Source organism: Ovis aries, chromosome 2 (genome assembly GCF_016772045.2).
Source record: "Ovis aries strain OAR_USU_Benz2616 breed Rambouillet chromosome 2, ARS-UI_Ramb_v3.0, whole genome shotgun sequence".
Taxonomy (NCBI): Eukaryota; Metazoa; Chordata; class Mammalia; order Artiodactyla; family Bovidae; genus Ovis; species Ovis aries.
The window spans coordinates 91,150,567-91,175,351 of record NC_056055.1 but is presented as its reverse complement, the minus strand read 5'-3'; the positions used below and the strand labels follow the sequence as shown (position 1 = coordinate 91,175,351).

At 35.9% G+C, this 24,785-nt stretch overlaps 1 protein-coding gene across 1 annotated transcript; it reads right to left on the bottom strand.

The window, feature by feature from the left end:
- Positions 1–552: 552 nt before the first annotated feature.
- Positions 553–20,293, bottom strand: DMRTA1 (DMRT like family A1). Its single transcript, XM_004004409.6, has 2 exons — positions 19,370–20,293; positions 553–16,170 (listed from the first exon to the last, which is right to left on the bottom strand). Exons 1-2 carry the CDS (start codon positions 20,010–20,012, stop codon positions 15,323–15,325), a joined length of 1,491 nt encoding a protein of 496 aa, XP_004004458.3. The 5' UTR covers positions 20,013–20,293; the 3' UTR covers positions 553–15,322.
- Between the last annotated feature and the right edge of the window lie 4,492 nt (positions 20,294–24,785).

Genomic DNA, 24,785 nt, shown 5'->3' with positions numbered 1-24,785 from the left:
ATTTCTCTAGCATAATTTAGTCCTTAGTCAAGACCTCCTTAATAACCTATATAGGGAGCTTGAAAATCATTAATCAAAGTGTCAAATACCTTCATGTAGTAATCACAAACTATGCACAGATATTCCAGGTCTCATGTTTCCAGGTCAAAGTTCTCATGTTTCCAGGTTAAATTTAGGATTATATTACATATTCTCCATTTTTAAGTTATAATATCAATAATAATTTGCTTATGCCAATGAAATATGAGTCAAAATTTATGCTAATTTCATCCAATCAGACACATCTACAAGCCAGAACATGATTCACCATATTTTTTGGTGTTTATTAATATTTGTTATTAATAACTACATATTAATTTTAATTTATTTGTATTCTCATCAACCTTTTATTTTATTTATATATTTAAGCTTATATCATTAATAGTGTACTTATTAATAATTAAAATTAAAATATAAAACCACTACAATAAAATTTGGTACAATTATTTTATTATTTAAAGGGCAGGCATTGTAGGTAAAGCCCTTCTAACTGTACTCAAAGCTCAGAAGCCATTGAAGAAAAGATCAATGTATTTTATTATGCAAAAACCATAATTAAAAATAAACACTCTGCAGAATAACAACAAAAGAAACAGCCTGAGTCAAAAGACAGAAGAAAACATAAATCCCCAAAATAAAATTCTGACCTCCCTAATACGGAAAGAGTTCCTAATCAAGTTTTTAAGAAAAAGAATAGCAACCCAATAGAAACATGAATATACCAAATGTACAGATGGATCACAGAAAAAGAAATAAGGAAATATGAATGATTTTTAAGCATTTTAAGAGATGTTTAACTTTATTATAAAAGAAATGCAGGTTAAAACTATATCAATATGCTTTTTTTCCAAAAAACCCAAACATTTTTAATCTATTAAAGACCAAAATATTTTTGACACACTGTATTAATGATATTCATAAATTGCTGCTAAGACCACAAATTAGCTTAGCCTATTGAGAGCAATTTGGCGAGATCTTTCAAAATTATAAATTAATCTAAATTCAATTTATATAATTTATCCTCTATAGGATATCCTCTATATTGTACACAAACAAAACAACAAATATTCAATCATCCAATGAAACACTGTTTGCAATCACATAAAATTATCAACACAGAGATGGCCTTGAATGGGAATCATAGACTGGAATACTATGCAGTTAGTTTTTAAGTGGCAGGATAAAAAGTCTCTTAAAGTGGCAGGATGAAAAGCAGTCTTTTTGGGTTTGATACAAAAAATCTCCAGGATACACTGTTAATTGAAAGAAGTGAGATGTTACTTTTTGGATCATATAAAAGAATGATGGGGATGAGAATAAAATTTCGCATCTGTTTTCTTATATTTGCATATAGAAACTGTGTAAGTGTACCAAAGAAACTAATAATGGAGACTAAGAAAAGAGAGCTGTATATTTCATTGAGCTAAAATGGTTGTCATTGCCAAAAAGCCTTTACACTCCAAGCAATTTTTTGTATATTTATCTTTTGTTACACCCTCTGCTTGCAATTTTCATAGAACTATACAACTCTATGGGAATTAAACATCATAATTTTCCCTTTTGGTCTCCAGATTTTGAAAAGCAGTGTTTCTATATCAGAGCCCCAGCAGTGATCAATGCAATCAACCCTACATGTCCTTTGAAGTATGTCCTGGTCTCAGCCAGAAAGGTAATCTTAAATGGCTCTATATTTGCAGAGGGGACAAGCAAAGCATTTCAAAAAGGTCCAGGATATGGTTTTATGTTTCTGACATCAGCCCACCAGGTTTGCCTGTCAGGCCTAATGTGTGCAAAAATGTTTTATCTATATCTGACATTTCTCAAAGTGATTTCATCAGTAGTGCCTCTGGAGGGTCAAATGAAAGCTTGTTCAACTAAAACTTGAGGCAAAGACAGTAGCAAGCCTCAGGCAATCCCCGATCTTGGAATGTTAAAGGTCAGTGTTAAAATTTATAACATATTGTTATCTAATATTAACACTTCCGCTGATGTATTCTCAAAGAAACTTACATTTTGATGTGCCTGAATCAAAGTTAGTTTCATGATCTGGTTTCTTAAATGTGTCCCTTCATAGCAAACATGAACAGAGCAGTCAATTCAATTGGAATATTTATGCAGATACATCCACAGGTTGTGAATTGGTTGGTCCTTTGGTTCTGAGCACAGGCTACATGCCAGACTTTGAAGAAAAGTTTATTTTTACTGTGACTCTCATTGTCACTGATTTGGTATTCTTTGCCCTACTTGCTCACATATGGCATTTTATAGATAAATGTATCAGGTGAAGGAAGCACAATTTCACATAATATTAGCACTGTTCAGTACTTTTTTTTTTTTTAATTTAAACTAGAGGAGTAGCAGAGTACACACAAACTCTCAAATTCTTGCTTGTATCACACAGGTAAGCTGTCCTTAAGTCAGGCACAGTTATACTGTACACAACATGGAAAAGTTCCAGAGAAGGAATCTGACTCCACAAACCTCTATATAGAGAAAAAGGAAATAAAACAGTACTGCAGGGAATGCATAGGCTCCCAAAAACCAACCTGGCTTCCTGGTGAGGGAAGAGGTCCTGTTAGAAATGACAGGGGTAAGGGAGGGGTTCAGCCTCTATTATCATAGTTTTGTTCTCTTGAACAACTTAGACCTGCTGAATCAGCTTCTTGATGAATTACCAAAAGATGGGAAGAAATGTGTTTCTATGCATACCCAGGACCATGGCATCAACTGGGCCACCTAGAGGAAATTTTATATATTTGCATACAAGTGAAATAATAATGCATACTATCCCTTTTGCTTTTATTTATATTGTGAAAGAGTAACTTTATATAAATTAGTAGCTTAGTCTGCTCAGAGAATTGATCCCTTATAAATACAAATAGTAATACAATCTTTACCTAACTCAATCTTACAAGAAATGGGGGCAAAAACCTTATTTATTAAATGGACCAGGGTGCTTTCAATTTAGTTAAAACAGCTCTTGGCTACAACAAAAATGTGCTTTGTTTCTCGACAGTAATTTGGTATTTTATTCTGACTTGCCAATCTGATAAAACAGTTGGGCATGCTGTCTCTGCTTTAGCACATTTATTGCATCATTCAGTAAGAAAACAGAACTTCCTCTACAGGCAAACAATTATATCTGTGTATTTTCTTCATCAAGGTATTTAATTTGGAATCTGTTTTAAAATATGCTCTAAATGTAATTTTAAAAATATGATCTAAATATAACATATATTTTCCCATTAACTATAAAATTACATTTATATTCTGTACATATACACATATACTTACATACACTCATATGTATATATATAGATATAGATATAGATATAGATATATATTGGAGAAGGCAATGGCACCCCTCTCCAGTACTCTTGCCTGGAAAATCCCATGGACGGAGGAGCCTGGTAGGCTGTAGTCCATGGGGTCGCAAAGGGTCGGACACAACTGAACAACTTCACTTTCACTTTTCACTTTCATGCATTGGAGAAGGAAATGGCAACCCACTCCAGTGTTCTTGCCTGGAGAATCCCAGGGATGGCAGAGTCTGGCGGGCTGCCATCTATGGGGTCGCACAGAGTTGGACATGACTGAAGTGACTTAGCCATATGTATATATAGCATATATACCTTAGAAAGGCAGAAAACATGGAAGAATGTAAATTAGTTTTGTGGTTACACTAATCTAGGCTGAAGTTTGAGCTTTATAGCACACACTAGTTAGCATAACTTGGGAGTATTAAGCTTTTTCAGGTTGTTTGCTCACTTATAAAATTGGGATAAGTATTCTTCTCAAGATAATTGAGAAGATTGATGCAGTGTAATGAAATGTCCAATGTAAAGTACTTAGCATAGGTAAAGACGGCATCTGCCTGGGATACTGATCAATAAGGACAGCTGTCACTGGAACACGCTGGAAACATGGTACAAGTTAAGCCACGTTCTGGAAAAAGGCTCCTTGTGTAACTGGATGTCTGTGGTATTTCACTTCCCACAGTAGTCAGCGCCCTCAAGTGGAAACTTTAAAAACAAGTCCTTACAGAGTTGACTCTGAGGAAGGTGTAAAGGGCACCGTGCAAGTACGCAAACCGCATGGGTTGGAGATTCCTACAAATATCCATTCCTCCAATAATTTCTACATAGTTGTTGCCTAGACCTAATGTCCCACAATTCTTTTATTTTTAAAAAAATAGACATATAGTCGCTAATAATATTTATTGACATATTTTTAACTTATTTTCCCTTTTTTCCAATTACTGCACAACTGAAAATATTTTAGTTATTATTGCATAATTCTCTGCTCCTAGAACTCCCACAGGACATATGTTAGAGCCTCTCAATCTATTTCCTATCAGCATTTTAAATAACCATTTAGTTTTTTCATCTCTTTCTCTCAGTGCTAGGTTCCAGATGAATTTTTAGTATAATTTTCCAGTGAATTATCTTCTCAATACTTTTTATTCCAAATATTTTTATTGGTTTTTACCATATCCAACTGTTCCACAGAAATACATATCAATATGAATTTGTTTCATGAGTTAATTTCTTTTTAACTAATCTACTTTTATATCTTTGGGGCCTTTAATAAATCTATAAAGTCATCTACAAATCTTTATCTAAACCTATAAGGTCATCTACAAATCTTTATCTAAATATATAGTCATCTATAAATCTTCCTATTACTTGAATTTCATAGATATCTCATATCTCTATTGTTTCTTGAAATGGCTATCTCTCTTGGAAGTAGATTTCCTCATGTGCATTAGGATTCTAATTTGTATGCTTAGATTTAGCAGTAGTTCATTTTTCTTTCTTTTTTATTCTCATTTTTCCCCTGTCTAGCAGTTTTGTGCTTGCCTACACTGCATTCTAGGATCTCCAGACAAGAATCATGCATTATACTGGCACCTCAAGGATCCTGTTTCACATTAGTATTGGAGTTATGTCACAGGCCATAACAGAGCATGATCCAGATCCTAGTTCCATGATTATTTTCTCTTTCCTATCAGCTCAACCTAGGTACAACTCTAGGAAAGCATGGCAGCCTTTCTCAGCCTGTTTTACTTGGCAGAGAATATAAGCCACATTTCCTAAGTCTCATTCATCTTTTTTTTTCTTCCACTACCCATGAACAGAAGGTAATGCTGGGACATTAGTCCAGCCCTCTATTTATTGTCAGATCCTGCTCTATTTCTTATCTCTTGAGATACTTATCTTGTCTTTGAGCAAAGCTATGTCTTTTTAATTTCTAAATAAATGTATTTTAAATCTATCACTGCTATGTATATTCAACAAGAAGGGTAAAATGGTTTAAACTGTGAATTCATAATTGCTTTCTGACAAGATGTTAAGACATACCATTTTTAAGTCAAAGTAATCTTACTGTAATAAGACTCCCAGTGTGTTCCACCCATGGAAATAATCATAGGTTTCTACATTTATCAATAAAGACTATAAGGATTAAAAATTATAAGACTTAATTTATCCTTATATTTTTGAAAGCATTAAGAGTATGTTAGAAAACAAATTTTCAAATCAAAGAATAAAATTTTAATATATGATATATGAACCAAAGTATCTGCTTTGGTTTTGAAAACCTGAAAATGACAAAAACTCAGCATTTCATCAGTCACCAAATTATATTATTCCCGATTATTTAATTTACTAATAGTAATATTTTCTACATGGAGGTAAAATTATATGTATGGTGTGTGTATGTTTCGCTAAACCAGTGAGAGGAAAAAAATGCAATGATGGTTGGCAATTTTAACACCCCACTCTCAGCAATTCATGTAATTATCAGAATAATAATAAAGGAAGAATAAAGAAGAACTAGATAACACAACCAACCAGCAGTATCTGATTGACATATATAGAACACTCCACTAAGCAACACAGAGCACACATGTTTTTCAGGCACCCATGGATGAGTATGAATATTATTTAAAAAAAAAAAAAAACAACATTGAGCTGAAGCAATAGATAGATTTGTCCTGCGGAGATTTTGGCATTGACTACTCAATCATATTTTTAGGACTGAAATAGGTGGGAAATATGGTAAAGTCATACTTTATTTGTATAAGTGGGAAAGCACTAACTCTGATGAAACTATTTCTTGAATCACCATAATGGACACTCATGGCTGTTCAACAAATGTCTAGTCTTGAACCTGTTATGGAAACTTAGGATGATCCCCTTGAGTAGTGACTCTACTGTACTTCTAATAACTTAAACTATAAATCTTTCTCCTAGCTTAATCCAAGAGTACCTGAGCCAATTTACTAGGTGACTATACCCTGGGAAAAGATAAATAATAATTTTTTTGGTGTTTATTGGATAATGGCTATTCCCTTGGAAGCTAAACTGCTACTGTGATCCACCAGGCTCGATAAGGTTTAAGGAAGAGGAATGAGATCTAATCATCATTGACATTTTGTTTCAAATCAGTCTTACAGTTGGTCTAATATGTACCCAATTACCCCGTGTTTATTTCCTCAACTCTAGAAAGCACAATTGGTCAGGACATACCTAGCAACTGGGAGAATCCCCAAATTGGATCCCTGACCTACAACAATTAGGCTTTCTGTGTACTGAGGATGATTACATAGGAAATGTCAAACGGAGACACTCCCACTGAAGTAGTGAAAGAAACATAATGGCACATCCTGGAGAGATTGCCAAGGTTTTTATCCCCACTAGAAGTTTAAAGGATTCTAGTACATCCCCTTTCAATTCATCTATTTGGCCTATAGATAAGGCACATGGATCTTGAGGAATGAGAGTACACTATTATAAAATTAGGTGGTAACTACAACTGCAGCTGTATTTCCAGATGTGTTTGCTTTGTTGAAGCAAATCAATACTGCCCCTTTTCTCCAGTCTGAGCTATTGATCTCAAAAATACTTTTTCTCTGGACTTGTTAAAGTCACCAGAAACAGTAGTAAACTTTAGTATCTCTCCTTAGGGCTCTACCAACCCTCCAGCCATTTTCTATAGTTTAGTCCACTAGGAACTTGTTTGCTTCTCTATTCTACAGGACATCAAGCAAGCCAACAATATAAATAATATCATGCTGATTCGACCTGATGAGCAAAAGGTAGTATACACACTAAATATCTTATTAATATATGCATGCCAGAGAATGGAAGAATAAACACCACAGAAAGTCAGAGATACATTATATATGTGAAGTTTCTAGGCATCAGTGGTCTGGTGCCTGTCAAAATTTCTCTTATCAAATGGTGAATGTGTTTCTGCATCTGATACCTGCTGTCTCTGAGAAGTGGATCTCTAAATGTTGGTTGTAAAAAATAAACAATTTGGGCATCTTACTTCAACCTGTTTACCAAATTACCCAATCGGCTGTCAATTTGGGGTCCAGATCAAAAGTAGGTTCTACAACAGAACCAAGCTTCTATTCAATCTGTCTTGCCACTTGGTTCACATGACTCAGCATATCCAGTAGTGCTTGAAGTGCCTATGACAGTTGGGGGATCCTAAAGGGACCTAAAGCAGAACCTCACAGATAAAACACAGTACATCTCTTTGGGATTTTGGAGAAAAATTATACTTTCTCAGCAGATTATTCTCAACTGAGAAATAGCTTCTAACTCATTACTGGGTCCTGCCTGAGTGCAAACACTTACTGCTGCTGCTAAGTCACTTCAGTCGTGCCCAACTTTGTGCGACCCCATAGATGGCAGCCCACCAGGCTCCCCCATCCCTGGGATTCTCCAGGCAAGAACACTGGAGTGGGTTGCCATTTCCTTCTCCAATGCATGAAAGTGAAAAGTGAAAGTGAAGTCGCTCAGTCATGTCCAACTGTTTGTGACCCCATGGACCGCAGCCCACCAGGCTCCTCTGCCCATGGGATTTTCCAGGCAAGAGTACTGGAGTGGGTTGCCATTGCCTTCTCCCAAACACTTACTACTGGTCATTAAATAATGATGTGCCCTGAAACACTCCTAATGAACAGGATGTTGTCTGCTCCAAAAGCTCGCTGTAGCAGTATTCCATCAAGTGGAAGTAATAGGCTTTTCTCCACAAGTTTTGAAGTCACAAATAAGTTGCACAAAAAGTGGCTCAAACATTCCTGGTTCACGTACTCCTGCCGTACTGCCCCCTCTCTTTTTCTGTAACGTGAAGTTGTCTATGAAAACAGAATGAGAAAGCACAATTTGATCTTTATTCACAGACAATTCCCCACACTATCCTGACAGTAGCTGAAGTGGACGGCTGCACTGCACGTGTGGCCCTGAAAGACCCTGAAAGTCCCTGAAAGTGGTAAAAAAAAAAAAAAAAAAATCTTTTCAGTGGGAAGAACTTCAAGCTTTCATACTGCCTGGAAGTAGAGATGAATAGAGGTATACATCTAGAATGAGTTATGAGCAGTGACTAACAGTTTGGCTGGATGGCCAGCAACTTGGAAGAAACATGGAGAAATATGATCTACAGAAGACGTATGTGGAAAGACCTCTCCAAATGGATACAGATAAGAGAACATTTTTGTCCCACACAAATGCTCACCAAACAGCAAGGAAGAGGAAGAGACCTTAGTAAATGTATGCACAAGGTAACTCATTCTTTTCCCATTCTTTTATTCCCATAATTGCTCAATTGGCTCATGAAGAGAATAATTATATAGAAATATAGAGCTTATGTATGGGCTTAGCAAAATGGATTTCTACTCATCAAGGCCAATTTGGCTAAAGTCATTGCTGAGTACCCAACCTGCCAAGAGCAAAGATCAACACTGAGCCCCTAAAATGGCCATTCCCTGGGGAACTAGCCAGACACCTGGTATCAGGTTTGTTACACTGAATCATTCCCATCATTGAAGGAGTAGCTCTTTGTTCTCACTGGAAAAGACATGGTTTTGCCTTTCCTATCCTAGTGTTTCTGCTTAAATGACCATCTGTGGGCTTACAGAATGCCATATTCATCTTCACAGTATTCCATACAACGTTGCTTCTGACAAAAAAAAAAAAAAAGACAAAAACGATTTTATAGCAAGTGAAGTGCAGCATTGGTCTCAGTCTCATGCACTTCTCTGGTGTCATTATGTTCCCCTCATCCTGAAACAGCTGGCCTAATAAAATTATGGAACGGCCTTTGGAAGACTCAGTTATGGCACCAGCTGGTGACAGCACTTTATGGGGCTGAAATAATGTCATCCAGGATGTAAGAAATGCTTTGAATAAGCTATGAATATGTAGTGATGTTTTTCCTATACTCAGAATTTAGGAGTTTAGGGACCATAGGACAGATATGGAAACAGCTCCTCTCACATTAATGATAAAGATGCAAAAGCAACATTTTCATTTCCTTTCCCTATAACTTTTTTGGGGTTTAGAAGTTGTACTTCCAAAAAGAGAAATGATTCCACCAAAGAATACAGCATTGTACTGGAACCTAAGACTACCACTGGCTACTCCGGGCACCTCATAACACTGACACAAGAAGAAAGGGTGAGGAAAATATTTCCAGAATGCAGGAGATCCTCCAGAGTATCACTTAGTCTTCCTGTATTTTGTGGTAAAAGTTAATGGAAAGCTAGAACAACCCAGTAAAGACAGGACTATAACAACAGACAGGAATAAAGATTTGGGTAATCTCAACAAATAAGGAAACACAACTGACTTACACACTAGCAGAGAAGAGAGAATATTTCATGACTAGTTGAAAACAAGAGGGCACCGATAGGAGCGTTTATTTCTTCCTTGCTTCTAAGTGTCCCCCATTTCCTTATTGTAACATAAGATTTGCTAATAGTGGTTATAACAGTACCTCAGAATGATAGGATATTCAAGGAGGGTTCTGACTCAGTCAGAAGAGAAATGAGCTTCCCTCAAACATGGGTAAATCACTTTGTATCCTCTCTTATGAAAGGACATATGTTTTCATTGAACAAAGAATCAATTTTAGGTGAAATCATGAATTATGTTTTACCTTTATTGGGAAGTAAATATGGTTAGTATAAATGAGGATGAATGCCATGTTGACAAGGGGTGCACTGGACTGCTGGACTTGCTGATCCACTGTAGTTGCAGGTCCATCACCTGGTACCTGCTTGCAGACCCACAGTATTAGAAGCTGTGAAGAGGCATTAACTTCCTTTATACCTCCTTCACAACACCTTTCCTTGGAACCATTGAGTGACTTGACATGCTAGATCTCACAGATTTCCTGAAAATGTCTGCTCTTGAAAGGACCACTTGTCTACCCATACTAACGCTTGGCAGATTAGTTAGTAACTCTCTGATCTGCCTATTTCCCTCTACTAAACTTTATCTTCCCAGCTCCTTATGTATGTATTCAGTCGAATTTCTAAAATACCTCTCTAATTTATAAAATAACTTTATATGTTATAATATAAAAAAAACTCCCTACTGGTACTCTTTTCCTGATTGAATACTGACTGATAAATGTGGCATAAACATAAAACTCATTTGCTGCTCATTTACTCCATATACCCCTCAAAAGAATCAAAAAAATAAAAAACCATGTACAATAATATATTATCAAAGAATGGCTCACCTATGAAATGAACAATCAAACTGGACCTAACATTGTTCATTTCTCTAGTGATGTCTGCCTTTGGGGTTCCAGGTTCACTAGAAGCAGATTAAATGTAATTACAGTATCCTTCATGTTCCTCTAAATTCTCTATGTAACTTTTGCCTTCTATTCTCCTTACAGTCATTTTTGTCATATGCTAGTTCTTTAAACATTTTCATTTCTCCTACTTTTAAAAATATTTCTCATAGAACCCTTCATTGCCACCATAGCCATTTAGTATCTTATGCCTCTTTTCTTATATCCCAAGTTTTAGCATCACTCTTCATATATGGCACTCAGAACTGAACACATTACTAAAGCTAATATCTGAAGAACTGATATTTCAGAGTACATGGCACCATCATCTCCCTCCTTTTACATGCATTTTTCATATTAATGTAACCTAAATATCAATTGAACTTTTAGAACAGCCATGTTACATGGTAATCTCACAGTAAATTTACCAATAAATAACATTACTTTTTTTCTCAAAAACTTGTTGCAAACTCAGGTCTCTCTTTCTTATCTATGTGTGTACAGTTGATTTTTTTAACCCTAAGATCTTGAATGTTATATCAACTCACTGCAATAGCAGTTACAGTCTAAGAATCAATCATTTAAAATTTGATTCTGTCAACTGAAAAATCAGTTGCCATTCACAGATGAGTGTGGTCCATGAATAAGATAACAATGAATTGTATATCTTTATTTCTTCATCTGTCAGAAGTTTTATAAAAGGTCAAGGACAGGATTCTAAAACATTTGCTGCTTGGCTCAGATTTTTCTAGTCAACAATCTTTGGCACACTTGCTCAAGTCTCTTTATATTTCCTGATAACTATAAACTTCTAGTCCATTTTTTATTGAACTTGATGCTAGGATGGATTTTAACATTGGATATTTTTAAAAAACATTTTGACATAGATGTTTTGAAAAGACCACATTTGTGTACCTATTTTAAAACTATTAATGTTCTCATGAGACTATGTCATGTGGTCATTTTGACTTAAGGATACTGTGACACAGTCTTAAAAATTAAAATGTCATTTTTTAAAATTACACGTTAGGTAAAAATGAGAAATAGGCATCTCTATAGCTCTTATACTTGTCATCCTATTTTCCCCTGAACCCCTCATCGTTAGCATGGAGTTCAGAAAGGGGAAATGACAATGAATTTTTTCTCATTTGAGTAATATTTAGTAAGCAAAAACCAACAAAGGGTATTTTAATGTTTGGCACAGCTGCTCTGAAGTGTTACATCAAAACAGCTTAAATTTTACAGGACATGATGCCAAATAATCAAAGGTATAGCTTTGTAGTGCAGGCATCAATAATGAGATTATTTGGAGATATGTGGGAATGGGAAGAATGAACCTGAGCGAGACCCTTTCTCCTAAAGGATGAGCATCTATGCTTAAGAATCAGGCTGCCCTGAGTAGACCTTTGACTTTATGAAGCTGATGATGCTTCATCTCCTCTTGTGCTTGCCAGCATAATTCTATTTACACGGTACATAAGCTTCTCTTGTATTCTGAAGGCTTTTTAATTTCAAAGACAAATGTCTAAGGAACATGCATTTTAAAAAAGAGTTGAATGGATAGGCCACTTTGTAAATAATTTTTTTAGTTCCAAGTTCACAGATAGGAATCTCTAGAAGGGAAGGTCTTAAAATCCCCAGCATCTTTTTGTTTCAGCAGAAGTTGAAGGGAAAAATAGCAAATTTTACTCACATGCTCTTCAGTTGTTCCCCTAACTCTAATCCATTTTCACAGAATAGCTAGATGACAGCTTACACCATGAGACCTATGCACTGAATCAGAGGAATTCCAAATGATCAACCCCGGAAATAGGATTGGGCGATAACTCTGATCCATAGCCATGAGAAAATGAGGGTGATCTCCACACAAGACTCCACTCAAGCAAACAAAACTTCCTCTTTGCCCACCTTTTTCACCATAGATCTTGAAGTTGTTTACCTCTCAGACAAATGGAATGGACTTGCCTAAACATATGACATGGAAATAGGTATTCTCCTTCTTCCTTCCCATCCTTAACTAGTGGTTTAGGAATCCATACCTCAAGCTGCATGGATAAGCATAAACCTCAAGATTACACAGAACTCACTGATATACCAACACTGTCAAATACTGCCACCACTGGTTGGTGGGTTGGTTTTGTATACATGGGTAAGAGTCTGTGAGCAGCTTGAGGACAGGTCTCATATCTTGTGCTCCTCTTTATCCTCTGATCTAGCACAATGCCTGGCACAAAATAGGTGCTTAATAAATAGTTGTTGAATAAACTAGTATTTTTATCTTTCATTTAATTCAGTCAGTGGAAAACTTGAGCACCTATTTATGTACCAGATACTCTAGGAAGCTGTCAGTGGACAAACAGGCATGAATCCTTCCTCAGACTTTATAGTCTAATTGAAACTGGTAAAGTAACTTCCACTCCTAACAACTGGCAATAGTATTTTAACATAAGGATGGACAATACTACTGCCAAACCTCAATCTCCTCACATTCAAGTTAGTGGTTGGACAAAATGTTCTGTAAGACTGTCTGAGTTCTAAACTTATTGCAAAGAGTATGAAATATATAAACTACTCTGTAAATTAACTTAAGTTTTAAAATTATAAAACTGTTTTAAAAATTTGAAAACTGTCCCAAATGGATGTTCTCCCCAGTTCAAAAGGCAAACGGATACATGCACATCATCATATAATCCACATGAAGAATCCAGCAACTCTAGCACTGTTATGTTGTTGTATCAGATCTCTATTGTATAGCGTAACTTCTTTAAGAGCACATTTTACAGTTGGTATCCTCTATTGGATCTAGCACTTTTAAAATAACATTCAACAAATGAATTAATGTAGTGGAAAAACCTCAAAAATCACCAAATATTCTAACCTGAATGGCATTTGGGAGATTCAAGAATCCCAAGAAATTATATTCAAAACTATGTCTGTAAACCACTTTGCAGAGTTCTTTGGTTTTACCAGTCTCAAAGAGATCTACCATCCAAAATGGTTCCTTCATTTAGTATATATTAATTGAATATCAACTACTTGCCAAGCATTATACTATGATTTAGGCTTGGAATCTAAAACTTTTTAAATAAATAATGAATATTAACTGTATAAAATATTTATAAGATCTGCTTTCTCACATTCATATCATTAAAAATAATGCATACTCTATTACACATTTACATCCTAAATCAGCATCAGATTCTATGCAGTTATTTAATATGATATTTGCTGGTAAAATATACTTTAGAAATATATTATCTGGCTCAATGGAAAAGTCTAAAGATAGAACCAACGGAGCTTAAATGTATAATATACAGATAGATAGTAAGATACACAAGAATATATAAACACACACATACATACACACATACACATAATTTAAGAAATCTTTAGTAAATAATGCTGTCAAATTCTTTTAACCATCTCTAATTCATCAACTATTTCACACCACAGCTGGATTTCCATTTATTCCTAACAACACAATAGAGTTCCAATTCTTTAAAAGATAAATGATGACAAATAAAGAAAATTTCATAAAATTGTTTTGTTCTCAGGGACTTCCCACTGACTAAAATTAACTTTCAAATTCTCTAGATGGAGAACAAAAGTAATTTTAAAATCTCAAGAAAACCTTTAAAATTTAACGACAATTTTTCCCCTTGGAAATCTTTTATCTCCTCAATGCATTAAGCATTATCTATCTAGAATCATTTAATATTCATATGAGTAGCTATTTAAGTTTTCTGAATAAAATGATTTTTACCTTTGAGAATGGCTGCCATAGTCTTGCCACAAACATATGGAAAAGGTTATTTCCCCAGATAAAAGCATAAGATTTAAATCCTCATCCTCATTAGATATTCATTTTATAATATGAAAATTCAATATAGCATGATCCAAAATAACCATTTTCAAAAAATGGTTACATCATACTATTAGGAACCATTTGTATCTAATTTCTACACCATACCAGAACTTAGCTGCAATTAGTGATAGTGGCCAGGAGATGGAGCATTCTCATTTCCTAAGATTTACTTCCTAGACCTTTGTTTAACTCACAAATGTTTCCTTTAAACAGAAATGTTTTATTGGCACTTATCTCCAATGGCAGATACGAATGAAAAACAAGGCATTCAGAAAAAAATAATGACTTAAATTTCTCAAAAGTTTTACTAACTACTAATCACTTATATGTGAATAAAATACTTTGAATACCTTTTATCTCTCCTGTGTATAAGAAGCAGAAGGAGGAAAAAAAGTTTAGAATACTATTTAGAATTACCTCAACTTTTCAATTCTTACTTCCGGCTCATTTTATATAATGCTAGACTGCTTCATAATGTATGTTATAATTATATGCTCCATTTTGTCAATGAACTAAAAACAAGTATAGTTTTAAATTAGGAATTTACAACCGATATCTTAGGAAGAAAATTCATTAAAGTAAAAATATTTCCTGAAATGGTTTTATTCAAGGCACATATGATGTTTAAATGTTTCTTTCACTTAATAAATGCTAAAGAAGAGTCTTTAGATCTCAAATCTATTATACTGCTTGTAAAAAAAATAGCATTTTTAAAGACTGATAATCCATTCCCGTACATAGTGAACACATTAATAGATGCGGGTATGTGGGCTATAGTGCATGCTTCTAGAAATACTCCAGAAATGGAGGTAGGCAGATGCATTACAGGTTGCTCTGATTTGGCCTGGAATACAGTCTGCCACCAGTTACTGAGTCTTTGATGGGAAGGTAAGAAGAATCCCTAATCATTCCTGAAAAGGCATAATCCAAAGCTGGCCTACAAGGCAATGCTGGTACCAACCCAGGAGTCAGATAGGGAGACACGAAACCAGACAGCCCTCTGCCTGGAGAGGAATATGCCAGTCGAAATGGACTGATACCTAGTCTAGGATTTAAGCTGTAGAGACTTGAATCACCTCCATAAGAAGCAGAAGTAGTGTGAAGGGGAGAGAAAGCTGATTTATTTCCTAGAGTTCCAAAACCAATCCCAGCTAAACTAAAATTCGAAACTCTCGGAAAAGCCGTGTTTTCCAATGCTCCTGAATTTGCTAGGTCCCTGGTGTCTGGTTTCTGTTCTTTTCCATTTAGGATCTCTTCAATAGCTTGGACCACATCCCCTTTGCAGAGCTGCAGAATGCCTTCTAGCCTGCTGCGTCTGTAACTTGGGAAAATCTTGGTAAGGATATCAAGAGGGTCTCTTGGTCTAGAGGACACAGTGGGATGGCTGGCTGTAGAATCAGTGAAGTCTTTGGCCCACTCACTTTCATTTCCTGATTCCAAATCAGAAGATGACAGGGACCTGGGACTCTCTTCCCCTCCTGACTGCTCCCCAGGATGAAGAGACTGAATGCTATCATCCTTGTTTGGGTTTTCTGAAATAGATGACCTGATGTTTTGTTTTCCAGCAACATCATTAGACTTAGGAGATGATCTCAGGGTAAACTGATGGGATTTAGACCCCAGTTCTTCTTGTCCACTCTGGCAGGAGTCACATTTACTCTCCTTTTGTCCTGGGGAAGAGGAAAAAAAGGTATGAAATGAAGGGAAAACGTCCAAGAAGAAAGTACTGCCCACTTTTAATTAATGCTGGATAAAATAACTTTTTTACTCATAGTATATTAATAATACTTATTATTCACTGTAAAAGACATTAATGAACCAAAAATGTTAAATATCATTTGAAAATGCAGGTGTTGCAATAGTGGGAAAATGCAATTTATCATGTCATTTCAGGATCACAAAGTTCTATAATATACAAATGCTGTAGTTATTTAGGAATCAGAAGGTGAAATCTATTGTTACCCTCAAACTGTTAACACCAATATTTTATATTATTTGCCCCATTTAGCGATTCAAAATTTTCATAAGTGTTACCCACATTTTGTTGTTATCCACATGAGGGCTTTTTTCCTACAGTGACAATATGCAAAAAGCACTAAACAAAACAATTGTTCAGATAAGAAATCAGAAAAAAAAGAACAATCTTACTATTTAAATGAACATTCTATTTAATCACTAATGCTAAATTTCAAAAACTGGTTTTTTACTCACATTTCAGGTTCCAACTAAGGTACCTGAATAATGTGAAAAAAATAGCAGGATTTTTCATTTCCTTTCAAATCTAAACCAATAATGACAACTGCTATACCAATCTCAAATCATATCAGAGCTTGTATATTTCATTTTATGTGAGACACAATAGACAGTTGATATTTTTCATAATCCTCTGTAAAATATGGACTTTCTCATTAAATCTCTAGGGAATATCAGTAAATGAGTTTATCATCAAATTGTTTCTAAAAGAAAATAATTTACAGCACTCTTTTCACTACTGGAATATGTATATATTTTCAAAGTATCTTGTAAAAAACATTAGTCATTTGCCTTAACTCACAACTCCCTTTCAATATTAAGGGAAATGTTCCAAAAACAGTTTCACAGAAAAATCTGATTTTCTATCTCAATATGTTGAACATATGAATATTAATAAAACAAGACTATCTTTAAATACTTTTTGCAAGGCTAATGCCAGGAAAACAATAATAAATAATTTTTATTTTGATTTACATTTACTCTTAGATGGAGTTTCTCTATTTCCATTAGAAACAGTAAACTGTCAATGAGGCACTCAGTTTTACTGTCAAACTTTCTCTTCAAACAAGATTTATGAATGTAACAAAACACATATGACCTATAGCAATGATTTGCAGTGCTCTTATGTTTTCTCAAAGAGCAGTCCTATATTCTAAGCAAATATCTACAGTTTGCTTTATAAAATTAAATGTGTACAATTTAACACATTGAGAATGAAAATGCTGTCATTACATCAAACATGACAAATAAAAAACGTGTTGCTTCTGCAAAATCACAAAGACTCTAGAATTTTCACCTTTAAATAAAACAATAAAAGTCATCTAATGATATAGAGATAGATTGGCCTTGGTCTGCCGCTCCATTTTATTTCTAAATATGATTCACTACATATGACCCCTTGAACATGTAAGGTTATCACAATTTCATCTCTATAGTAATTTTTACCTCTATCGTAATTTATGCATAAAACACAATATAATGTAATGAAATACTGATGGCATCAGACTGTCTAGAAAATAAGCTGTCTTTAAAATACTGCAATATCCTTATGTCATTTCTTTTCTCTCAACTCCTATAGCTGATTTTTATCATTGTATGCTATGTATTATACTGTAGTTTTAGGACACATATAGTTTTCCTTCTTTTGAATATAATATTCTTTTGTGTAGGAAAATCTTATTCACCTCTGAACCACTGTTTGCCTAATGAATAAATACACTAGTTTACTACAGTTCATGGATATTGTATAAGAGAAGGCAGTTAATTTAGAAGTGTCTTTTCAAAAAAAAAGAGGTCAACTGAGGCAAACTATAAAATAAATGATCTATAAAACATCACCCCCTCAAAAAAATCACATAAGTCAATGCCTAGCAGAAGGTTGCCAGTCAGATCTCACTGTCAATTTAGTTTGCAGAATTTTAATTTTTGCTTCTTTTTATAGCAGTTTCACTTAACAACTTTATTCTTCAGCACACCTTGATTTTTGATGAGAAATGTTTAAACTACGTTGTCCACTGACACAAACTAGAACATGGACAAAAAGTGACATAGGTGAAAACAAAATCATATGTCTTATTTAAGTAGAGAAAGAGTCTTTTTCAAAAGCAAATGCTGCGATCTGTTAAGAGCTGCAATTTTCACAATTCAGGGAAGTTTTCTAATTAATAACTTAATACATCATTATATTTTAATTTCATATGATTCAACCTATCTTGGATTTATACAAAAACACCAAAATGGCATTTTCGTGCAAGTATGACCTACTGTAGAATTATGAAATTTGCTAAAATACAGTAAGATTTATGTTAGCATGAAAGGTTAATTTGGGATAACCCTAGTCAAAAAAAGAAATCTTTTTACCTGACATAGAGGGTGAAGGCAATTTGCAGTCAATAAATAAGAGAAAAAAATTAAAACTTATTGGATAAGAAATCTCTAAGGTTAAAATCCCCAAAGATAAGAAATTCTTGGACTTTGAAATTCATATCAATGGTTTTACAAACCTAAATTTAGAAAACCTAAATTTCTTTCCTATGAGAAGAGGTAAAACTTGAAATGTTAGAGTTTTCTACACTGTTGGAGGCTAAAAAGCAGCTGAACAAAAGAGGTGGAACGCTTAAAAACGTTTAAAGAGTAAAAATGCTTTGGTAGATTTCAGTCTCTTTCCCACTTCTAGTTGGTCTGTCCCACAGGTAAAGACTGTACTCCCAACCACAAGTGAGTTTTCCATGCAAGATCACATTAACCCTGGTTTTACAGCTAAAAAAAAAAAAAAACAGAGCAAGCTCAATACAGTTTCTTTCACTGTTTTTCACTCAATCTTTGCTCTAAGTTCGTCTCCTCTAGCAGAGAAATTTGGGCACAAACTGCATTCCTAGAATGAGTTCCCCAACTGATCACTGGCACTTCATTTTTTCATGTATCCTATCACCTAAGGGGACAGAAAGCCCCATGGAAGTGAATGTGATAGGTCTCTAAGCAGTTTCCCAGAACTTAAATGCTTCTTTTAAGTTCTTTCTCGCCCTCCTCCATGCCATGGCTGTTTATTTCAAATATTTTTTTCTTCCTCCAAAACAACCATTTTTCTTTTGCAAAGAGCAAATTAAGTCTACTCACCTTGTTTTTCCTCTATATAATCTGGCTGGAAATTTTCGGAAACAGGGGTCGGCAGACCACTAGCCTGTCTCGGGGCACTCAGTCCCAGAGCAGGCACCGTTGCAGGGCCGCTTGAGGTCGTCTGGGAAGTCTCCGTTCTGCTGCTGCCTCCGGATGACCGACCCCCTGGCCCTGAGGGTCCAGGGTACAGAAGCCTTTGCAGCCCCCGAGCCTCGCTCTCCTCTTGGGCCTGCTGTCTGCGCAGCGCCACCTGTGCGGCCATGACCCGCTGGCGCTCGGCGATCAGGGTGCACTTGGCACACGCGCAGTCCCGCCAGCGACAGAAGCGCTTGTGGCCCTTGAGGGCTGACACCACTCCGTGGTTGCGACAACGGGCGCACTTGGGGGTCCGTGGGTAGCCACCGGCCACAGCGCCCACCCCCCTTTCCAGTTCGGCAGGCGGCGGGCAACCTCCACTTCCCGCGCTGGAGGCTGCCCTCAGAAAGAGGCTGGACGGGCGCAGGAAAGTTGGAGGAACAGGTATCCCCGGGGGTACCGCTAACGCCGGAGACGGGGGCGGAGGGGCCGCTACCAGCAGTCCCGGGGCCAGGTGGAGCCGGCCGCTGCGGCTGCGGTCTCTACTGCCGCACTGTGACTGCTCCATTTCCGAGAAGGGTCTGGTGAGGGAGGAGTCGCAACAGAAGAGTGCGCTGTCCGCAGCTAACCCTGCTGGGATGCGGGAGCCTGGAGGGCCCGCCTTGGTCCCTCTGCCTACCACCCCCACACCGACAAAGTCTGACACAATTCCCGCGATGAACTGGGGAAACCGCTTCCCAGAGCTGGAGACTCTAAGAGGCGCAGAAGTCCACTGAGCCTCTTAGAGTCCCAGGGCGCTAAGTTTATGCCTTGTTCTCCGCGCGCCTTCGCCTTCGGAAGCAAGAGACGGCAAGACTGCAGAGGCTACCCCGCCCACTGGATCTACTGGCCAAGGGCTGAAACCGGGGAGGGCGGGCCCCGGCGGGACCTGACTGTCTGGGAGGAGGGGCGGTGGGAGACACAAGAAATTGCCCCTTCACACACACACAAAAGCCCTTTTCTCCCACTTGCTTCTCCATGAATTCCTCAATGTATTTTTTTCATTTTTGTAAGATAATCTTCTCTCCCTCCCAATGCCTCTTTGTCCTTCGTAAATTAAGCAAGATTTGAAGTTCTTTCCCCAGTTCCTAGCTCCTCCTACGAAAGACTGAAGATTTGAACATGGAGTTCTCCGTTTCTTTCCTTTTCCCACGTGAAGTGTTTAAGATGGTGTGTGTGCTCAGTCGCTCAGTCGCGTCCGGCTTTTTGCGACCCCGTGGATTGTATAGCCTGCCGGGCTCCCTGCCCACTGGATTTTCCAGGCAAGAATACTGGAATGGGTTGTCATTTCCTTTTCCAGCTTAGATTGGTAGCACAGTCAATATAAATGAGAAAGCACAAACAAGCTGCAAATATTACCCACACCTGAAAGATACCTTATTTTAGGGCCTTAGGGCTGCGTCAGAACGGTGGATAAGTATTTAAGGGGCCTGATTTCACGTTCAGAATCTTCTCATGCATCTGTTTATTTAGAGATGCAAATTTGGATTCTATATGTCATATTTTCAAATATTATCATCCAAAGAAACCCTAATGAATTTATCTATAACTACTTATAGGTAGCAATTGTGTTAAAACTTTCAAAAATACTTCACATTTCTATTGTCAAGTGTTGGGGAGGGTCATCTAGACCTAGACCATTCTTTAAACATGCTATTATTAATTGCACACCTAAAATATGCACTTAATGCCTTTAATTGAAAGAAAATATCATATTGCTTTTAAACCAAAGGACAATTTAAAGTAGGAAAGTAAAAAAAAAATAAAAAATAAAGCAGGAAAGTCATGAGTGTGTTCCTTAATGGAAAAGAGAGTCAGGGTTCTATCAGTTTTTCAAGGTAATATTCAACTGCCTTAACAGGCAATTCATATTCTAGTACTAAGATAGCAAGTAATAATGAAATTTTTACCATTCCACCTACTGACATCCAGGGAAGACATTGCTAATCTATATGGGCTTTCTCTTACTGGCCCACTTCACACCAACACCACCATTACCATCCTCCCATATAGGCATCCTGATATTCTATCATAGAACTTCCCCACCCTTCCTAAGTATTAGAACTACCTAGGTAACTATGGAGAAGGCAGTGGCACCCCACTCCAGTGCTCTTGCCTGGAAAATCCCATGGAAGGAGGAGCTTGCAGTCCATGGTAGGCTGCAGTCCATGGGGTTGCTAAGAGTCTGGCACGACTGAGCGACTTCACTTTCACTTTTCATTTGCATGCATTGGAGAAGGAAATGGCAACCCACTCCAGTGTTCTTGCCTGGAGAATCCCAGGGACAGAGGAGCCTGGTGGGCTGCTGTCTATGGGGTCGCACAGAGTCGGACATGACTGAAGCAACTTAGCAGCAGCAGCAGGGAACTTATATAAATACTCTAAACCAAGTATTCTGATTCTTTTTGCGCTCTTTTAAACTCTCAAGGTGAAGATTATATATAACCAAGGTTTAGAACTGCCACTCTTCCCAGAGTTCTATTCCTAACCTCTGTGGAATCTACAATACCCAATTTTCTCAGACTTCTATATCTTTGCTCAAGCCACTCCTGCCTAAAAGCTATTTATTCCCCTATTGTGGAACTCACATCAAATGTATGAGTAATGAGTTTTCAATGCTATATGGATCATTAAAGCATAGCGAATTACCTAGGGAGAAAACAATTCCCTTTTTCTACTATTTTTTACTGATCTTGATTACATAGAAGAAAATGCTCAGCTTGGTATAAATACGACTATCATTTGTTAAATCTTATCAATTATACTTTAAAAAAATTAAAAGCACCTCAACAAGTAACACTGTTTACCTGGAATTTAACACTATTTTTCTTTTTTTATTTGATTTTCAGTTATCTTCCAGTTATGGCAAGTGATATTGATTTTCATCCAGATAAGTGAAAATAATTCTTAAAGTAAACATATTTAAATAAAATGGGTGTCTATTGAAATGGAAAATGACAAAATGTGTGAAAGACAAACCTTAAATAGTGGAAATTGAAATAAATTGAGAGAGAGACCATTTCCATGGGTCAGAAGACTCAATATTCTTAAGATAGTTCTACCTAAATTGATCTATAGATAAATTTAACCTCAGTCAAAATTCCAGCAGACTTTTCTAGTAGAAATTGTCAAACCTGCTCCAAAATTCATTTTGAAATGCCAAGGAAAGACCTGGAATAACCAAAACATCTTTGAAGAAAAAGGGATAAATAAAGTTGCAAGGCTAACAATATCTTACTTCAAGAATTATTATGAAGTTATAATAATAAAAACAGTGCATTAGTGGTAAAAAGATAGCAAAATCAACCAATATGGCAGAATAGACAGTTTTAGAAAAGACTCACCCAAAAATAGACAACTAATTTTAGACAAAGGTGTAAAGACAATTCAGTGGAGAAAGGACAGTTTTTTCTCAACAAATTCTGCCCAAAAATTTGACATCTGTGTGCAAAAAAAAAAAAAAAAATGTTTACCTTTGATCGGTACCTTATAGTTATAAATACTCAAAATGGATCACAGACCTAAATATAAGTCATAAAATCATGTAACACAGGAGAACACCTTTGTGATCCTGGTTTTGCAAAGGATTTCTTATCTACAACACCAAAAATATTCATAAAAAGAACAAATCAATAAATTTTACTTTATCAAAATTAAATACATTTCTTCTTCAAGAGGCACTATTCAGAAACTGAGAGAAAATAGTTGTAATACATACATCTGTTACAGGACATATACAGAATGTATAAAGAAATTTCAAAACTCAGTAAGAAAAAAATATTTTAAGTGATTTGAACAAACAGACATGTCACCAGGGAAGACATATGGGTGGCAAATAAGCACAACAAAAGATGTTGGACACCATTAGTCACTAAGAAAATGCATATTAAACTTACCATGAAGTACCATTATACATCTATTAGAAAGAATGGCTAAAATTTGAAAGATTAACCATATCAAGTATTGATGAGAATGTGGATAACTAGAACTTTCAAACACTGCTTATGGAAATGTAAAATAGTATAAGCACTCTGCAGACCAGTTGACAATTTCTTAAAAAGTCAAACATGCTCATATTATATGATCCAATCATTATATTCCACTCTTAGGTATCAATTCAAGAGAAATAAAGCAAATGTTCATTTAAAAAGATTCATATTAGCTTTATTCATATAGATGCAAATAGGAAAAACCCTAATGTTTATCAATAGTTGGTATAATCTTATAATAGAACAAACTAAAGTACATTGATACATGCTATGACATGAATGAATCCAAAAATAATTATTCTGAGAGAAATACAAAAATGAGAATATACTATATATGATGTGATTTATATAAAATCCTTGATATTTATAGTCACATTAAGCACATCAGCAGTTCCTGGAAATGGTTATGGAGTGGCAGTGAAAGATGGGCATTAGGGATTACAAAGGATCAAAAGAAAACTTTTGGATATGATAAATATATTAATTATTTCAATTGTGATAATGACTTTACTTGTGTAAACATAAATCAAAACACCATTTGTATTTAATAAATATGTCCAGCTTACTGTATATCAGTTATACTCTTATAAAGCTGTTATAGAAAATAAAACTCCTTGTTACTTCTGGAAGAAGAATGGAATAAAATAGTTTCTGAGCAAAGACAATCCTAATCTTATCACCCAAAGCTAGAGCAATGATTTTAAAAGTTGTATTTCTTCTCAAATACACTGGAAAGCCTGAATCTCTTCTTCTCTCACAATAGTACTTTGTACTCTCTCTTAAATTATATATACATTCCCCTCCCCTGCTTTTTACTGCATCTAACAGCAACTTAATATTGTAACTATTCTTATAAATTAAGAAGATGTTAACAGCTGCAATTTAGCAGTGGTAACAGTTTCACCAAGTGAAAAGGTGATGAGGAAAAAAAAGCTTATTTTTAATTAAACTGCATACAAGTATCACAGATATGTCATTTACAAATTTATTCTAAATAAAGTAAAAGAAAAAATGACTAATAAGTAGGAAACATAGTGGCAAATCAGAAGGAAGGGAAGCTAATAAACTGAATTTCTCCCAAACTCGAAAACATCTATGCCTCTCCTTTTTAAATTATTATTGATTTTTATTCCAATTCCTCATTCACTCTAAACTCCTATAGTCAACTGCCATTTTTTGTTGGTTCACTATACCTACTACTCAGCATAGAGGAGTCTAAGTGTGAATCAGCAACTGTAAAAACAAACCTGGCTCTGGTAGTAACTAAGCTATAAGATCTTAGGCAAGACTAACCCAGTCAGCTTCACTTTTCC